Source organism: Balaenoptera borealis, assembly GCF_965194805.1.
Source record: "Balaenoptera borealis genome assembly, chromosome: 14".
Classification (NCBI taxonomy): domain Eukaryota; kingdom Metazoa; phylum Chordata; class Mammalia; order Artiodactyla; family Balaenopteridae; genus Balaenoptera; species Balaenoptera borealis.
The window spans coordinates 91446460-91465488 of NC_138875.1; the positions used below are offsets into that span (position 1 = coordinate 91446460).

The window sequence follows — 19029 nt, forward strand, 5'->3', positions numbered from 1 at the left end:
TCAGCGATGCCTCTCGGAGCTCTGCTGTGTGTGGTGACCAGGCGAGGGCCTGGCTCTGGGGACGGGACCAGGGGAAGGCTGGGCTTCTGGCCTCACGGCAATGGGCCAGCAGGCTGGGGGTGGGATGGGGGGCTTCTCTCTGGCAGCGTCCTGCCCTCGGGGAGGGTCCCCTTTCCCCTGTTGGACTGGGAGGGATGAGTCCTCAGGGATGGGATGAGGCAGGAGAGACCTGGCCTGGCTGCAGACCAGAAAGCTGAGCCCCAGGGGCCTGGAGGGAGCTCGTGGGAAGGCAGAGAAGAGGGAGGAAATCAAGGTCATCAAGAGCCAGGTCCTGAGGGGCGTATCTCTCGGGGGAGGCGGAGCAAGGGGCGAAGGAGCCCTTTCTCACGTGAACAAGAGGGGCGCACAACCTGTGGTCCCCAGATCCTCAGCCCAGCTTGTCGGAAAGGCAAATCTCCAGGACCGGATGAGTCTCTCCTGCCCCTGTGTCACTCTAGGTGAAGTTCAGACCCCCCCCAACAGGGAGCATCGACATCACGCCCCCACCCAGGGTTTATGGAAGGGACAGCAGATGCAGAGACGTTAGACCACCTGCCCACAGTCCGATGACAGAAGCTGAGGTTGGAGCCCAGGTCCTAGACCTGCCCTGCCCAGCAGAGTAGCCACCAGCCACAAGGGGCTATTTCATTTCAGATTAAAGTTAATAAATAAAATGTACAATTCAGTTCTTTAGTTGCATGAGCCACATCTCAAGGGCTCAAGAGCCTTGTATGGCTGGTGGCCACTGGACTGGACAGCATAGATCTAGAAAGTTCCCATCACTAGCATGATCTAGAAGCTATCCCTTAGCCACTGTTGGTGTCTGCACTCCAAAGCCCCCCATGTCTCTCCAGGAAGAACAGGGCAAATGTGTGTGCAAGCAAACAGGTCAAAACGAGAAGCACAGGGGCCCTGCCACCCATTACACCAGCAGGGAGTGGAGGCGTCAGGCGCTCAGCTCTGCAGGCCCCTGCAAACCCTGCGGAGCAGGTTTAGAGCCCTGGGAAGGGTACCCAGTCATTCTGTTACGATGTGCATAGCTGGGGGAAAAATGCGCACAAGGCAGGCAAGCAGGCTTCGGCCTCAGATCACCCCACCCTGCCCCTCTCCAGAGGGGAGGTTCCCTGGGCCCAGAATCCTGAGGAGATGGCGGCAGCTGGTCCCTAAGGCGCTGGCCAGCCACCTGGAAATGAATCGAGGGAGGGAAACACCTGGGGGGGAGGGGGGTTGCTCCCCAGGAGAGCTAAGAAACTCAGAGAGGAGTTCCCACAGGGGGTCTACAGAGACCCCATCCTTCACCCTGAACGCACATCCAAGCGTCTTCAAGAACAGATGAGCAGACACAGTCATTTCTACACTTGAAAATTTCAACACTAGAACCTGGACCTTCCCAAGCATTGCTCTAGGAGGGTGGGGAAGGGGTGACAAGAAAGGGTCCATAGGAAGCCCCCTACAGTCCCCAAGGTCAGTTCAGCAGCCCAGGCTGCAGGTCTCTGAGGACTCCGGAGCAGGTATGGGGCCTGGAGACCCCTCTGGGGATGGGCAGGCAGGCCCAAGGGCCTAGATCCAGATGAAACCCGAAAGTATTTCCCTTGGGACCACCCCCCAACACAGATTTTCTGGCCTTCTGTCCTCAGAGGGGAATTAGGGGAGGACGAATGCAAAGAAAGTTTTCCGTCTTCCTAACAAGGCTCTTAAAAATCAAAAGGGACGCTGCTGGGGGTAGTCAGAGTTATAACAAAATCTGGAATGGGAAGAGGGGGAGGGGGACCCTGCCCCCACCCCAGGGAGGCTAGGAGAGGCTGGGGGGAGGGCCCAGAGCAGAGGAAGCCTGACAGGATGGGCCTGGGAGGACTGGAGGTTGGTCTGGAGGCCTGAGCTCCCCACCCCCTGTATCCAGAAGCTTGTAGAGCAGCCTTCGCAGCCGCCCCCAGGGACAGCCCTGCCAACAGCCTGTGACAACCCAGACCACTCAGCTGCCTGCCCTGCGCACGCTGGGGCCCTGGGCTGGCTGCTGGCTGGCTCCTTCTCATCTGATAGGTCTCAGCTCAAATTGCCACTCCTCAGAGGTCTTCCGGGACCACCCCATGCCCACTTCCTATGACACTTCCCTGTTCAGTTTTCTTCAAGTTAGCCTTCCATATTACGTTATTTGGCTCTGTGTTCATGTTCTCTCTCACTTCTAAAAGGGCCCTCTGTCTCATCGACCACTGCATCACAAACAGTGCTGGGATGTAGGGCATTTGGTAAATATGTGTTAAATGAATTGATGACCTTAAGATTTGAGGAAGACAGCCGGCCCCTCCCCACCTGCAGTCGGTCCTCACCACAGTCTCCATGGGTGAAAGAGGAAGGTCCTCCTATACCTAGCTTTCAACTCTCAGGCTGCCCTTTCTCATCCGTTCCTGCCACGATGCAGCCCCGGATGGAGAGCAGCCCCTGCACCCCAAATTGCTGTCTCTGTGCCAACCAGGCATGCCCGGGGCCTCCCACCCAGAGGGGTGAGGCGGGGAACTTGACCCAGGAGAAGGGAGAGGGGACGCACTTCGTGTAGAACTCCCCCTTCCCAGACTAGAACCCAGAGGTTGGGGTGCCTGGGCAGGGGCCGGTGGAGAGCACGGGGAAGCCGTGGAGTGGCAAGACCAGCCTGCAGGAAGACCCCGGGACAAGAGGGGCAAGAGACACGTGAAGAAGTCCTGGATTGGGGTGCAGGGTAGTGAGGGGCCGAGAAACTCTCACCCGACTTTCACACGCCCCCACTCGGGGCGGAGGTGGTCTGTGCCCCTCCACGAGCGGAGTAAGACCCTTACCCGCCCCTGTATCAGGAGTGGCGGCGAGGACGCCCCACCCTCGGCCCTCGCATCAGGGCTGGGACAAGGACGCCTCATCCGTGCTCACCCTGCGGGGGCGGGGTGGGGTGACGGTGAGCGTAGAGAGGCCCCCCACTTTTCTGCTCATGCGCTCCCATTTAAAGATTCTTCGGAACGAGGCTGCGCCTGGGGAGGCGCAAAGACGCCCCCCACCCCGACCCCGCAACTGAAATAGCGGGCAGCACTCCAGCTCCCCACACCTCCCACTTTCAGGGACGCCTGCCCAGGTGCGAGCGGAGGGGCGGGAAGGGGGGCGGCTTCCCAGCTCCCTCCCCCGAGGGGCGGGGTGAGGGCGGGGCGGAGCGCGGCTTGGGCGGGGCGGGGCCGGAGGCGGGGCGGTGGGGCAAGGCCGAGGGGCAGAACGCGGCCTGGGCGGGGCTAGGAGGGGCGGGGCCATGGCGGGGCGGGGCTTGCGTCGGCCCCGCTGAAGCGCCCACTTCCTCTGGCGCCGGCTGCCTGGCGGAAGTACGTCAGTTGTTATCCGCTCGGGGCGCCGCTGCCACCGCCGCCTCACGAGCCCAGGAGCCTCAGCTCCGGTCCGCGCCCCGCCCGCCCACCGGGCCTCCGCCCAGCCTTCGCCCGCCGCCAGCTGCCCGCCGCCAGTCGCGCATGGGGCGTGCCCCCGGGGCCGCGGCCGAGGGCCGCTGAGCGCCGGCCGCCCCGCCGATGCGCGCGGCCTCCCGCGCCGAGGCGCCCAGGCCGCGCCGGGCCCGGGGCTGAGGCCACCCGCGCGGCATGTCTGGCCCGGCCCGCCGCCCGCCGCCGCCCACGGCCGGAGTCCGCGCGGTCCGCACCGAGCCCGGCGGTGCCGCGTAGCGCAGCGGCAGCGGAGCGGGAGCCCGACGGCGCGGCCGCAAGGTCACCGCGCGCCATGGAGGCCAAGGTCCGCCAGAGCCGGCGCTCGCGCGCGCAGCGGGACCGCGGCCGGCGCCGGGAGGCGGCCCGCGACGCCCGCGACCAGAGCGCGTCGTCGGGGGACGAGCCCGAGCCCGGGCCCGGCAAGGAGAACACGGGCCTGCCCCGCGCGCCCCCGCCCCGCGCCGCCGCCGCGCGCCCCCCGCGCCGCCGCCGCCGCGAGTCCAGCTCGCAGGAGGAAGAGGTCATCGATGGCTTCGCCATCGCCAGCTTCAGCACGCTGGAGGCCTTGGAGGTAGGTGGGCCCCCGCGAGCGTGCTGCCGCGGGGTCGCGAGCGGAAGCCCCTGGGGCATGGGCACACCCACCCCTTAGGGCTCCCCGGGCTGCGTGGGCCCCGCGCGCCCGGCGGGTTGCTCCTGGAGGACCCGGCAACCTGCGTTGGGTGCAGGTGTGTTTGTGTCTTGAGGTGCTGGGGAGAAAAATCTCTAAATTACACTGTCCGAACTGGGGGCCGTTTAGCTACTCAGCCGGTCTTTTTTCAGTTGTGTTTCTGTTGCCAAAATATCACTTGATTCGGTTCAGGATGTGCTAGGGAGGTGGACACTGCTGGACTTGGTGGAGGCCGTGATAAAATGGATACACGGGGAATTCCTCCTGTTCCTCTCCTCCTCCTCGAGGTTTCTGTTCAGACGGGGAGAGGGAGGGTCATGTTTTATCCCCCTCTCTGCGACCGCTGTTTGCTGCGTGGTTAATAGGATGGCAAAAAAATATCGTTTGTCTGGTTGAGTTATCATGGAAGTATCTGTTGAGCAAATGCTTCCCTTCTCGCCTGGAACCAAGTGAGTGGAGAAGGAAATGGACGCTGTCAGAGTTGGCAAGTGGACCGGTTGGGAGCTGCTGTCTCCTAGAACTGGCCTGGGTAGGAATGCCGCCTGGCCGCGGAGTCCCGTGAGCCGCAGCCAGCTGGCCAGCCCGCCAGCCCCTCCACCCTCCAGGGGCCCCAGGCAGCACTTACTTTGAGGGACCGGCACCCACTGGGTTTGGGGCCCCAGGGGCCGCTCAGTTAACAGCTCCCCTTTTCCTGGGGGTTGGGGGCCAGTGGCCTAGGACTCACCGGTCGCAGAGGCTGAGCTTTGGGGGAAGGGAAGCCCCCACAGTTCAGGTCTCTGCAGTGAGCCCCCTCCCAGGGGTGCCCCGGGTCCGTAGAGAGCCTCAGGGTCGGGTGCTGGCAGCCAGGGAGAGGTGGCCCAGGGACAGGTTTGCCCCTTCTTGTCTGGGCACATGGGTGCACAGAGGTGGGGCACCTGTGTCAGAGCTTGTGCTAACACAGAGCCCCAGGATCGTCTGTTGTGCACATCTGGGGGGCCTGAGATGGCTCCTGGGCCTAGGGGGTCCTCAGCGAACGCGCTTTGGTGGGGTGTGGTGGCACGTGCCTTGGCTCCGTTCTGGGCAGGGGAGGTCCCAGGGCTGAGTTTCCTGCCTTTGTACAAGCCAGGTCCTGCCCTGCGGCCTCTGAGAGGGGATACACCACCCACCTTCCAGGTGTGTAACCGCTCTGCCCCGTGGGGAAAAGACAAAACCCCTACTGCGGCCTCCAAGGCCCTGCGGCCCATCAGCTGGCCTCTGCCACCTGACATCCTCTCACACCAGCATATCAGCCCCTTTCAGGTTTTGCCTCAGGGCCTCCGTACTTGCTGTTCCCTCTGCCTGGGTTGTTTGGCGCCTTCATGTCTCAGGCGCAGATGTCACTCTGAGAGGCCCTCTCCGGGCATGGCCTGAAGCAGCGTGCCTTTCCCCCCAGCTGTCCATCTCCCCGTTTTATTTCACAGACTTTCTTTGCTGTCAGTTACCACTCTTTCCGAAGCTGTCTGCTCTGTTGTGACGCTCTCCCCGCCAGAACTTGCAGCTGAAAGAGAGCAGGCCCCATGTCTGTGTGTGTGTGTCCCCTGCGGGGTCCTAGTGCCCCATACGTGTTTGTGGAATGAACCAGTGAGAGGAGATACTGAGGTTCAGGAAAGCTGCGCCCAGGGTCACTCAGCGCACCCGCTGGGCCCACACGCTGCCTGCAGTGGCTCTGGCTGCACCCCTTCTGCATCAGGGGCCGGAAAGTGCGGCCTCGGCTGTAGGGGACTTCTGCAGGCTCAGACCAGCCCCGGCCGGGTCATAGTGAGACTGAGCTTGCTTTCTGCTTGGCATTCACGCGGCCGCATCACCCCGGGGCCACTCCATGCGCCTTTCTCTGCCCTGCTGGGCCAGGGAGGAGTCTGCCTGCCTTGGAAAGTACGGGACTTCTGGACGAGTCATAACTCCTAGATCAGCCCCGCTTGTTTGGCCTCATTTCTTGCTAAAGTGTAGTGGTTTTCCCCCAGAGTTCAGATAGTTGATAACGAGGCTGATAGTGACAGCTGGCACTCAGCAAATGAGTGCGCTCTACCAGGTGCTGTTCTGAGGCCTGCTTGTCCCCACGGCACAGATGGGGACACTGAGGCCCGGCACCGTGAGCGTGGAGGCCTCAGCCTGCCTGGTCTCAGAGCTCTGCCAGGCCCTTGGGAGTCCGTCTTGGCCTCCATGCGGACACAGGCTGCCACCCCTGGAGCATAACCTAATGTTAGGTGTGGCCCTGCTCCGGAGGTGGGACCTGTGCACAGTGCCAGTGTCCCTCGAGTCCTCCTTGCCTTTGTCCTGGGGATGCAGGCCCCCCCCCCCGCCACCACATCCCGACAGGCCCCTCCCCCTCTCTGCCCGGGGAAGGCCTTCCCGCCCCCTGCGTCCCAGGCAGGTCCCAGGCACCCTCACCCTCTACCCTGTGTACCTGAGTGTGCCCCTGAGGGAGGACGAGACCGATCCCTGCCTCTGGGGCAGCCGAGAGGATCACCGGCCGCCTCCGTCAGGTGCTGTGGACACAGCAGGAGCTCCACAACGTGGCAGTGATGTTGTCGGCTGAGGGCAGCACCTGCTTTGGCCTGGCTCAGGATGTGTCCACAGTCCTGGGGATAGAGTTGTCTCCTGGGATCCTGGGTCGGGCGGCTGGAGTCCAGCGTCTGCGCTGAGGGTGTGCAGAGGCCACAGTCTGGGCAGGGGGTCACACAGTTGAGCCCTGGTCCCCATCGGCTTTCTGAGTCTCCATCTATCCGTGTGGGGGCAGTGAGCAGGTAGCAGTGGGACAGCGGTCTTGTGGTTTGGGCAGGACAGGGACTCTTTCTTCTGTTCTCACTGAGCAGGGACATTTGGGACAGACTGATGGACAGCCCTTGCTGTCCCTCTGGTTCCTGTGATGTCTCCGCCTCCCGGTGTGTTGACCAGAGGTGATGGGAAGGCCCTTGGGGGCAGGCCAGAGCAGCACTGTGGGTCTCTCCCCAGGTCCTCTCAACCTTTTTTCCCTGTGGAAAATCTGCACTCCGACCGCAGGGCAGGTTGTGCGGGCCCCGAGGTCTCCCGAGAGGTCGCCTCGCGGGCAGTCAGGACGTGCCCAGCAGACCTACTGTGCGCCTCCTGGGGCTTTCCCTCAGGGCCGCCAGCCCTTGCCCTCAGCTCCGTCTTTGCAGGTCTGGAGAGAAAGCATTTGCCGCTAGAACCACTCTTCTGGTTAGGCATCCACATGATTCTTTGTTAATTTGCTTTTCGAACAGCAGAATACTTTTACGTGCTTCAGAAGTCAAGCTTTATGACAAGGTATATTTTGAAAAAAGTCAGCTCCAAACTCAGCCTCCTTCAGTGACCACTCTCGCCAGCCCCTGGCCTTTCCAGAGCATGTTGTGCAGCTGTAACCACGCTTTCAGTCTTGTGTCTCCTTTTTTGCAGCAGGAAAAGGTTATTTACCACATCTGTACACACGTCTGGGAGGTGTGTACCCGGGAATAGAGATGGAAAGGAAAAGACCCCCCATTTTAGCTGTGGTCGCAGGTGACTTCCTTTCTCTAATTCTGTTTCCTACACGCTGACCAACACGTGTTACTCTCATGAGCACAAAGCAGACCCCGAGGCCGCACGTGAGCTGCTGCACGTGGAGTCGTGCCCGCTCCACACCACGCGGGGGCTGCCCAGGGGCTCGCTGCGCACTTCCCCTGAAAACAACGGTGCTCTTCCAGCTTGGGATGCGAGCCTCACGCCCGCGGAGGGGTGGGTTCCGGTCTGGACCTGGCCCCGTGGCGGGTCGGGGAGTCGGTGAGGGGTGCCGAGGAGGCTCAGTGGTGGCGGTCTGTCTGCGAGCCGGGTTCAGCGGCCCACGGGGGCGGAGGGCACGTGGTCTGTGCCGCCTCTGGGTGCTCAGGGCCAGGAGTGTAGGGAGCTGGGGTGTAGTCCCCGCGGCCCGTGGACGGAAGCCCATGCTGTTGGTGTGCCTGGGGGGCCACGTGTCCAGCCCAGCCCTCTGACGGGGAAGCAGGGCTGAGACCACGCAGATGATTGGGCTCTGTGAGGAGAGCCAGCAGCCAGAGAAGCCTTCAGCTTGGAGAGCGCCTGAGCCTCCAGGCCAGAGCACCTCCTCCAGGCTGCCTTCTAGTCTTCAGATGGGGAAACTGAGGCTGGGCCGGGGGACAAGTCCTCGCCCAGGATCTGCCCGCCACAGCCCCAGTCCGCAGACAGGAAGAGGCAGAGGGTGGTCCTGCGCGACATCGAAGGGGCAGCCTTTCCTGGGCTGCAGGAGCAGCACTGTGGCCCGGGCCGGCTGTCCCACCTCTAGGGAAGGGCCGTCCCCTCTGAGCACCGTGGGGATCGACCAGACTGCAGAGCCTGAGGCTGCACCAGGCTGGGAGGGCTCAGCTGCGTCTCCCGCCCGTCACCACGTATCCATCGCGGGCAGTAGGATCACAGAGCAGACACTCAGAGGTGACACCCAGCGTGGAGGCAGCCGCTGTCCCGACGGATGGTCAGCTCATTACCCTCGCCTGCCCCTGAGCACAGGTGAGGGTCTTGAGCCCCATGCGGGGGGCCAGGGCCATCTTGCTCCGGCACGCTGGCCCACTCCCCTGCTCCCATGGCTGGGGCTTGCGCGCACAGCACTTGTGGCCCCTGGGCCTTGGTTTCCCTGTGTGTCCCACCCACACTGTGAAGGCCGGCGGGGGGCTGACGACAGGAAAGGTGGCAGACGTCCGTCTCCCCACTGCCACCCTCTCCCGGGCGCCTGGAGGCTGTGCTGCGCCTGGGGCAGAGCGTCGTGGACCCCGCGGCCTGCAGCCTCCCCTTCCCGCAAGCTGAGTTTGCCCCGGTGGCGCGGCCCGGGGGCAGCTGTAGCCCGCTTTCCCTTTGCGCCGCCCTGGCTTCTGGGCGGTGTGCGCACGTCTGCGCCGCGGAGGGCTGGGGGGCCGGGTACGCGCGTCAGGCGGGCAGAGTCGGCCTTCTGTAGGAGCGATGCTGGCGCCTGGACACCACCCCTACCGTGGGCGTGGGGTCACTGTGAGCTGGGGCCGCCAGAGTGACAACAGTGGCACGCAGTGAGACACCCGCTGGGGGACACCACCGTCCTGGCCTTGACCCGTGTGGTTTCACGTGCTCTGCGCGGAGCCCTGGGAGCGGGGAGCCGTGGTCACGGGGGCCCTGTGCAGATGGGGAGACGGAAGCACTGGTCTGGCCTCTGCCACTCACCTGGGGCCCGAGTCCAGAGCTGGTCAGGGGCAGGGCCCAGGTGCCTGTTGTGGTCTTGCTGCCCAGGCCGTGCTGCCCGCCGGCCCGCACTCCTCTGCCGAGAGCCCCTTTCTGCCTCCTTGGTGACCGGCGTACCTGCTGGTCCTGGTGCCCTGAGGACGCGTCCCCGGGTGCAGTCTCGTGGGGCCCCTGGGCAGCCGGGCCGCCTCCCAGTCTGAGGTTTTCAGCACCGTGGGTTGCGTAGCTGAGCCGTGGCCTCCCTCATCCAGCCCTGGCAGCCCGTCTCTCCTGGACTGCTGCTGCTCGGGACGGTCTCTCGTCGCTCTCGCTCCTTGGGGCCCAGGCAGTGGTGGCCCCGAGGCAGGCGAAGGCAGGCTCGCATGAGGCTGCCGGGCCTCTGGCACGACCGCTGGCCACCAGGGAGGGCTCTGACCCGTCCTTCTCTCCTGACTCACTGAGCATCGATAAGCAGTGGCCATGCCCTGAGCCGGCTGCGGGCTTGGCTCCAGGCAGATAGGTGACTAGACTCGAGGGAGGCTGGGGGGAGGTCACGGGCTGTCGTGACAGCGGCTGCTGGGCGGGAGCCGGCACGGGTGGGGCTCTCAGGTGGAGAGGCCTGGGGAAGGTGGGTGAGGCGCTCGGCGGCTGGGGTGAGGGTGGGGACGTGGGTGGTCACTGGGGTCACCTGAGGTGCTTTCTCCCTCGGGAGCTGGAATCTGAAACCTGCATGGAGTCAAGTGCTTTGGGGACTTGGGGCAAATGTATTTGACTCCAGTTGGGTGTGGAGAACCTTCCAGTGCCCTGGTTTCCCACATTAGTCCTGGAAGGAAAACGCACCGCGCTACTCCCTTCATTCAGCTCACCAGGACTCTGTGTGAATGTGCCGGGAGAGTTGATGGGATCCTGGTGCGCACGGAATGTTTGTGAGGGCAGGGACTGCCGGGTCACACCCTGTCCTGGGGAAGCGTCTCAGTGGCCCCGGCTCTGCTCCTTCCTTGGAGCAGTCGTCTGGGGCAGTCGCTGCCCTCTGGACGCTGCACAGAGCAGCACACGCTGACCGGCCGCAGGTGCCTGCAGGTCCCAAACAAGGGAGGGTTCTCTGGTGAGAGCTTAGCGTCAGCCGGTGGCTGTGGGGAGCAGAGCAGCCATCTGTGCGAGGCACACGTGCGGCCCTGGCAGGGGGCCGCCACTCATACACCGTTGGCAGGGAGGAGTGGGAGGCCCGAGTCCGGCCCGATCCGTGGTGATGCCGAAAGTCACGGAAATAGGAGCGAGAGCAGTCAGGGCCTCGGCTCACTTCATCCTCCTAGCAGCCCTTGCAGTGGATGCTTGCTGTTCCATTGTATAGAAGAGAAAACTGAGGCGTGGGGGTTAAGTCACTTTTTGAGTCTACATGGCTGGCAAGTAGCAGAGCGGGATGGGAACCAGGCACAGGGCGTGGGTCTGTGCTGCACCTTGGGGGCTGGGGGTGGAGGCCATGTGACCAGACAGCGGCAGCGCTCCCACGTGTCCAGCCTGGGCCTCACCTTTCTGGCGTAGGGCTGCGTGTCTGGCCACCCTGCCTTTCCTGTCCTTGGGAGGGACGGTCCTCACAGTTTCACGCTGAGTCAAGAGTTGACCCTATGGGGATCAGGTTCCTGGTGGGTCCTCCAGACCAGCTTCCATGGGAGCTCCAGCCCTGCGTGGCCATCAGCCACGTCCTGAATCCTCTCCCCTGGCCCTGTCCCATTGGTCGCCCCCAATCTGACATATTGTGCCACCTCGGGTGCCTGGCAGCTGCCACCCTCCCTGCAAATACTCTGCAGCCTTGGGTGGGGTGTTCTTGTGGCCCCAGGGGTCCCGCCTCTCTGTACGAGCCAGTCCCCACAGGGACCGTGGGTCTGCCACGACCCCATCACTCAGCTGACCTCACACACCACAGCTGTCCCTTCTGCCCCCCAGCCCTGGACCCACGTGCTGGTCCTCAGACCCTGGCAGGCCCCTGGCCGATGCTTTTCCCACGTGCTGCCTGGCCTGCCCTCAGCCCTGCTCCGCCTGCGGCCCCAGTGAGGATTTGTCAGACAGGAATGCTCATAGACTCGCCTGGATACAGCCAGTGGCCCCTGGCTCCGGAGATCACATCTCTGCCTGGCCCAGATCCCCTAGGGGTCCCCTGTCTGTCATCTGTGGAATGAACCCATGTTCCCCTCGAGGCCTGGCCCTGCCCATCTCCTCACCTCGGTCCCAGCACCCAGGAACGTCTGCCTTGGGGCCTTTGCCCACCTCTCGCCATCACCCAGGAGCAAGTTCAGGTTGCTTCCTCCAAGGCCCTCCCCGCCAGCTGAGGTGGCCAGTGAAGCTAGTGAGTGTCTCCCTCTCCTCACGTGTGGCCCCTGGCAGCCCTGTGCCTGCTCCGGGTCTCAGTTTCCTCTAGAGAGTCTAGGGAGTGACAAGGTGGAAGTACCTGCCGTGTGGTCCTGCGCCCTCCCCATCTCCTCTTCGAGGCCCTTCTCTGAGCTTGTTTCTCTTCGTGCCCCACCCGGACGGAAGGCAGGCACGAGGTGCTTCAGCAGCAGCGGCCCCGGCCCCCGCAGCTTCCCCTGCCGGGCCAGGCAGGCCTCGGCAGCAGCTGTGCACGTTCCGGGGCCGAGGGGGAGCTCCCAGGGCCACGAGCGTGAGAGCAACTGTGGCAGTCGTGGGCGAGTGCGGGATGCGCTGTCTGGGCGTGGAGGGACTGGCGGTCATGCCGAGAGGGGCCTGGACAGACTGACCTCGCAACGTCACTGTCAGGACAGTGGCTGTGACCGTAAATCCCAGTCGAGTGCGGGGCAGAGGGTGGCCCAGGCCGTCGGCCAGGGTCGCGGTGGGGGACCCACACGTGGACGTGGTCTTGGGTGGCGGCTCAAGCGGATCCACAGGGCGCAGACCTGGGCAGGCGGCTGCCTTCTTCCACCAGGCGGCGTCTGGCTTGTCTTCAGCAATGGGGTAGGTCTGTGTTTTGTTTCCAGGTGACTCTTCTCTGTCCCGGCACACGGCGGGGGCTCACTGGATGTGTGAAGGGCCTGGGAGGGGCGTCCCTCCCAGAGGCGCTCCCCACTGGCGTGCAGGCGGCTGGCGCTCGGGAAGCACTCCAGATGCCGTGGTCGTCCTGCTGAAGGCCCGGCTCCTGACTCCTGGCTCCCTGACCGTCTGCCATCCAGCCGTGCCGGCCTCACCAGGTGTTCAGTGCCTGGCGCCCACTGTGGGTGGGTGCTTGGGGCAGGGCACTGAGGAGGAGCACAGCGGGCCAGCGGGAAACGGACCCAGAGGGACCAGGATGCAACGAGTCAGGTTCCGGAAGCTTCTGGAGCAGCTGAGGTGTCAGTAAGGCCTTCAGGAAATGGTCCTCAAGGGCCAGGTGACTCTCAGGCAGGATGACTTGCCTGGGGGGTTGGCGCACTGGGCGTGGGATTGAGGAGAAGACGGGCAGCGGTGCCTGTGCGGTGTGAGTGTGACTTAGGCGGTGGACGGGTCAGGGAGGACAGTTTTGTCCCAGCAGCATAGCTGGAGGGGGTGACTGGACCTGGTCCCCACACCGGAGTTGGGACAGCCGGGCCAGCTCCCAGTTCAGCGTTCAAGCCCGGAGAGAGGTCAGCGGCAGGTGCTGGAGGTGTCCCCAGCCTTCCTGCACCTGGAGCAGGGCCCGGGGTGGGGGTCAGGCCAGGCAGAGGGACCTTCCCACCCCTCCATCCTGGCCCCCAGCCCACTGTGTGGGCAGGGAGGGGCTCTGGCGAAGGCTGTCTAAATGATGGAAGATGCTGTCGTCGTGGTTCACGGGGCCTCCCCAGTTTCTCTAGGACTTCCCTGATTTTGGCACCGAAGTCCCACGTCGTCGCCAGAACCTTCTTAGTCCCAGGTAGGCATGGAGAGTTGGTCACTTGGGGGTGTCGGGCACCAGTTGCTGGTGGGTGGTGCAGAAGCTGCCTCCTGTCTGGCCGCCTGGGGAGAGACCCTGCGCTAAGCCACGTGCTCCCCCGACCACAGGAAAGGAGCACCTGCACGTTGAGTTTCTGAGGAGTGGGGAGGCGGGGCGGGGCATGGGGGCTGCGGATTTACCCTGGGTGGGGTAAGGGAAGTTTGAGCCAGAACTTGCAGGTGAGGGAGAGTGAGCCATGTGGGTGCCAGGGCAGAGGGAACAGCCGCGCCAAGGCCCTGAGGCAGACGTGCTCTGAAGGGCGTCCAGGTCGGGGGATGACAGCCTGCCCGGTGAGCCATGGGCGAGGCTCTGAAGTTGGACTGGGTGGGGCCGCACTCAGACTGGACGTGGGTGGGATGTGGCGCGAGCTCCTGGAACCATGGAGAGCAGGTGCCTGAACCATGCGTCGGGAGGGCTGCTGGGGCCCTCAGGTCCAGAGGCTCTGGGAGAAGGCAGCCTCTGCCACCCGCAGCCTCCTGGCACCTTACGGGGACGGGTCTCCAGGCCTGGCCCTGTCCCAGGGTGACATGGACATCCCACAAAGCCTCCCTCCGGGAAGTGGAGCGACAGGTGGGGTGGGGTGGGGGGCAGTGGTGAGGGCTCAGGTGGGCCATCTGCCTTCTTGCCCCCGGCGGCGAGAGTTGCCCAAGTTTGGTGACGAGGGGTGAGCTCTATGGGCTGGAGCCCAGGTACTGGGGAGCAGACCCCAGCGTGGTTCGCAGAGTAGAGGGGCCCCCCGCCTGGTCAGAGGGGTGTGGCCGCGCTTTTGCCTGCAGGGTCTGGGGGCCTGAAAGGGCCTGATCCAGGTGGGAGCAGGCAGCCTCAGCCCCCGGTGAGGGGAATCGTTCCGAGTCTGTGTTTACTAGTTGTCATTGCTTTTCTCTCTCCGCGGTCGGTTTACAGAAGCGAGTTAGAAATTCGGTCGGTGCTGCATAGTAATCGTGTTTAGGGGAGCTGCAGGCGGTCACGTAAAATCGCTGCAGGAAGATCTAGTCTGATTTCACGGCAACATGCACACCGCCGCCCCCGTGGTCCGGGAGGGCCAGAGGGCCTGGCTACTGCGGGGGGCTTCGCTGCAGGGCCGTTGCCTCAGGTCCCAGGGCTTGTCACCGCCGTGCCTGGCAGCGCCTGCTCTGGAGGGTCCCCTGCATGCGGGCGTGGGTGCTGGGGGGTGTGTGGCCGCGTCTGCCCATCTGTCCCTGTGTGCTCACAGGTGTGACTGCACGGGCAGATCTGGAGGGGATGGTGCCCCGAGGCTCTGTGGTGACTGAGGCCCTGCCTGGACACCCCCTTGGGTTTCCCCACTTGCAGCCGGACACCCTCTGGTGATGGCAAGAGCTGGCCACTTCCGGGGGACATGACCCCAGACCCTGGAGCACTGGAGTTCGTCCTGGCTCACCCTGAATTGTCGCAGCCTTGGCGGTGCCTCAGTTTCCCCATTTGTACTCGGGAGCACTCGTAGCACCAACTTTGTGGGCCCGCAGTGTGGCTCAGAAGTGTGGCTGTGGGTAAAACCCCCGCATGCCCCAGCTTCGCTCTTCCCTGCAGGCCTGGGCACAGCTGCCGCGCCAGTCTACAGATGAGGAAACTGAGGCCAGTGAGGGCAGAACTCTGGCACTGCGTGTGCCCAAGCATGGCTGAGCCTTCAAAACGGGCCCAGACACACCCCCCCCACGGGTCTGGCGTCACAGGTGAGGGCAGCCCCAGCCTTGGGCACCAAGCTCAGGCCTGGCTCGCGCTCACCAGCAGTGCGGTACAGAACAGAAGCCCAGGGAGCTCCGCGGTCGTTCTCATGGCAGTGGCTCGGTGTAGGAGCGGCTGCATCTGGACCCTGGTAAGCCCTGCTCCAGAGAAATCCTTCTGAGATGGCGATTTTCCTTCCAGGAGAGGAAACTGGCAGGGCCGTCGGCTTAGAGTTCATCCTCTCGAACCTTCAGGCGGGAAACACTATGGGCCTCTCTTGGAGCTGGGACGTGTGCAGCATGAGGCCTCCTGCCTGCGGAAGCCAGGAGAGAGCCCGTGGTCCTGCCGCCCCCTCCGTCTGCACAAGGCCCACGCCTGGTGCACCTCAGCCCGGCCAAGGCAGGTGGCTTTCCTGCTCCCCCAACTCTTCCAGATGCAGGAGGTCCTGCCCTGGGCCCCACCTGCCACTGTGGGCTGTGGCCAGCATGGAGCTGGACTGAGTGCAGGCCAGGGGAGAGGCACTGGTGGTTCAAAGATTCTGACAATCTAGTTGTTTCTAACGAAAGACAACAATGCCAAAAACAGGTTTACAGATGTGACGAGTTAGAACAATCTGTGGTTGACAGATGCGTCCTTTTTACCACATGAACGATGCGGTGGCCGGATGTGTCTGGAGAGATGACCTAGAATTTTCCTGAGGCCCTTCCAGAACCTGTGGAGGGGCCGAGGTGGGCCCCGGAGCGCGGCGGGGGGCGGGTCTGTCTGAGGTGCTCACCACGTAAGTCAGCACCACGCTTGCTTCGCTGCACGTCTGCCCTTCCCTGTCCTTCTTCTTTGTTCACAAATGCTTGTTAGAAAGACAGGTCCCAGGTGTCCCCCTGGGGGAGGCTGCCCCTGGAGATTCATGGTTAGTAGTGGACACGTTCTCTGTGTTTGCTCAGACGCGCCACGGGCAGCCCTGTTCTGTTCCAGGGCTCAGACCTGAGAGCTCAGAGGTTATCCCGCGGGCTAGAAGCAGTCTTTGTGACTTTAGCCAGGTAGGTCAAAAGTGGCCTCGGGCGGCCCTAGAAAGACCCTGAGGAGGGTTCTTGCTCCCTTCCTGCCCTGTAAAGGCGAGGCTCACCCCGCAGTGACGTGGGACATGCGCATCTCGGGACCAGGTCTCACGGGGGCAAGATGGTTAGTTAGTTACTCTTTCTGGAAGGAGGTGGCCCATGGGGAGGTGGGGAGAGATAACTTGCCACTTTCTGTGGCGATGAGAAGGTCAAGGTGGCCCACGGTGGGGGGGCTCCGAGGTGTGGGAGTCGAGAGGCCCGTTGTCAGGGCAGGCTTGGGCCTGGGGCCTGACCAGCACGGCCGCAGCCCAGAGACTCGCGTCCTGCCCGGGGCCCCAGGGTCTCCAGGGTCCCGGGTGTGCGGGGTGGGGCTGTGTCAAAGCCCCGCATCCCCATGCCCGCGGGCCCCTCAGGTGGCACCTGCCGGGCCAGCCGTGCCAGCCTGGCCCCAGACGGGAGGGCGTGTGGACGGGGCTGCGTTTCCACCGCAGACTGAGTGCGGCAGGCGTCCTCTGCATGCGGGCGGGCCTCGTCCTGTCTGCTGAAGGCCGTGTGGAGCCAAAAGGCCCGCCGTGCCCCGAGGAAGACGGGGCTCCTGCCTGAGGGCCTTTCCTCCGCCTCCCGCGGCCCTCTGGGGTCACGAGGCCGCCCGCAGCGGGTCTCGGGACGTCGGCCTGCACGGTCGTGCCGCCGCCTCCTTCTAATCGAGCTTCGCCTGCGCACGCACGCGGGGGGCCCTGACTGACGCACCCCTTACAGCGTGGTGCCTGGGGACTTGCCCTGTGTCTTCCCTGGGGCCTCTGACCGCAGCCTGCTGGGCCCACCCTCTGCACCACGATGGGGCTGGGGGGAGGTGGGCGCCCACGGGTGGGCAGTGAGGCTCTGAGGCAACGGAGCTGCAGGCTGGCGCCCTGTGGTCGGGAGGTGGCGTCCAGGCTGGACAGGTAGGGACTCTGGGGGCCTCGCTGCGCTCCAGGGCCTGTGTGGCAGCAGCCTGTTAGCAGGGAGACCCTTGCGCGCTGGGTGACCGGGAACGTCGCTGGGCCTCTCTGGGCCTCGGCCTCTGTCTGTGGGGGGTGACATTCACGTGTCACGGGCACACCAGGAGCCCATGCGTATTAAGTCCTTTGCGTATGGAAAGCGAGCCGTCTTCACCAGTGCTTCCTCGCCGCCGGAGGGGCGGCCTCAGCGTTCTTCGCCAGGGAAGCCCTGGCCGTATGCTGGGCCGGCTGCTGACCAGTAGAGCCTCCCTCCTGGCATCACCATCCTGAGGAGACGGGCACCAGAGAGGGAGCATGGAACTCCTCGTCACCTCAGGGGCTTGGCACTGGCTGCTCCCTGAGGGAGGCTCCCTGGGCTCTGACCAAGGGTCCTCCCCGAGCAGCTCTGAAGCGGCTCCTTCCTTTCCGCTTCCCTGCCTGTGTCACCCTCCTGCCTTTTTGGGTGTCATGACAACTCGCCTGTTGGCCCAGCTCCCTCCTGATCTGGTCCCAGGTGCCTGGCGCCAAGCTAGCGTAGAGTCGGCGCTCACTGCCAGTTTAATGAGTTGACCTGTGGGCAGGGCAGGCGCTGGGAAGTCCTGGGGTCAGCAGGGGCTCTGTCGGCAGGGCGTGAGGGAGAGCGACCCCCTCGGGCTGAGATGAGCTGGTGCCCTTGGGGATTCCGGCAGTGGCCCCGGAAGTGTAGATGACCTGTGGGTGTCCCTGGGGTCTGATAGCCCAGAGTGTGAGCAGGGGGAAGGGTCAGTCCTGCATCCAGGACGTTGGGGTCCCACCTGCTGCTCAGGCGGAAGCCTGTGGAACTTTGGGCAGATCCACGTGTGGTGGGAGCGCGCTTCTGCGTGGAAGGGTGTCTGACCTCACAGATGCACCAGGACGAGCGCCCTGCCTGCGGCCTCACGGTTCAGCTGACCTTTAGGAGCCCCCACTGGCACACCATCCCTCTCTCTCTTCCCGGTTGACGCTGAGTCAACCCCTGAGTTGACACTGGGGACAGGGCAGGGATGCAGGGCGTGCAGGAAGGTGAGTACGCCAGCCCTTGGTGTGGGGTCAGAGGTCAAGGGGTGCCACATGCCCCCTCTTGGGAGGCCGTGGATGGCCCTTCCCTCCCCAGATCCTGCTTGAGCCGCAGGTCTTTGGGCCTGGGAGAGGGGAGGGATCTGCTGCTGCCGCCGCCTTGTGCAGCCGCGACTGTGTGCAGCCGCCGAGGGGGGGTGGTCAGTCAGCCTGCGATTGGACGTGGCTGCTCCCAGGCCGAGCCGCGGGCCACACCAGGCGGGGCAGCTGGGGGGCTTCCGTGCCTGGAGGGGCAGCTCCAGTCTGGCTGACCTCATTGGCACTCCTCTCGAATTCTGGGAGTTGTGGGCCCCCTTCACTGGACGGGAGGAGGGGTGTGGGGAGTCGCCTTGAGGGAGCTGCTGGCTCCAGGTCAGAGGACCCCGCGCGCCAAGCACAGCACATCCCTTTCCCTGCTGCCGGTCCAGGGGACATTTCCTGGGGGGCCGTGAGGGTGTCACCTGGGACAAGTCACCATTGCCCTCATTCAGGCTTTCCTCTTTCCCTCCTTCTTGGGCAGATGCTTTCGGAACCTTCTGGGTCCCTTGTTGGCATTTCCTTACCTCTCTCTTCAGCAGCCCAGTGGCGCTGGCGCTGCCCCTGTTTCCCCATGGACCCAAGCAAGAGGCCGGTGGGTGCCCCTTGCCTCTTCACCACCAGTGAATGCCAGCATCTCTGGGCACATTGGCAGAGCTGCAGGTGGGGGCGGGTCCAGGCCCCCTTGGCCCAGTAGGAGCTGCGCGGGCAGTGCAGAGGCCCAGCCGCCCATGCTGCCGTTGTCGGCATCGTTTTAGCACGTGCTTATTACACACCCACTGTGTGTCAGGCCCGGCTCCAGGCACTGGGCACAGCTGTGAGCAAGGCGGGCCCAGGTCCCTGCTCTAGGGATGACATCTGGGGTCGCTGAAGCTCTGCACACCTGGCTGACATGGAGACTGCTTTCCCAAGACAGGCT

General features: G+C 64.2%; 1 protein-coding gene across 9 annotated transcripts in view; it reads left to right on the forward strand.

The window, feature by feature from the left end:
* The first annotated feature begins 3367 nt into the window (after nucleotides 1-3367).
* The window catches only part of FBRSL1 (fibrosin like 1), an 86489-nt gene continuing 70827 nt past the window's right edge, over nucleotides 3368-19029 (forward strand). For 8 of the 9 annotated variants that reach the window (XM_082354749.1, XM_082354742.1, XM_082354744.1 and 5 more), the window contains exon 1: nucleotides 3368-4059. In XM_082354749.1, coding sequence (XP_082210875.1) covers nucleotides 3781-4059 — 279 coding nt within the window. In that variant the 5' untranslated portion in view covers nucleotides 3368-3780. The remainder of the gene's footprint in view (nucleotides 4060-19029) is intronic. The other variant, XM_082354751.1, reaches the window with a different exon arrangement.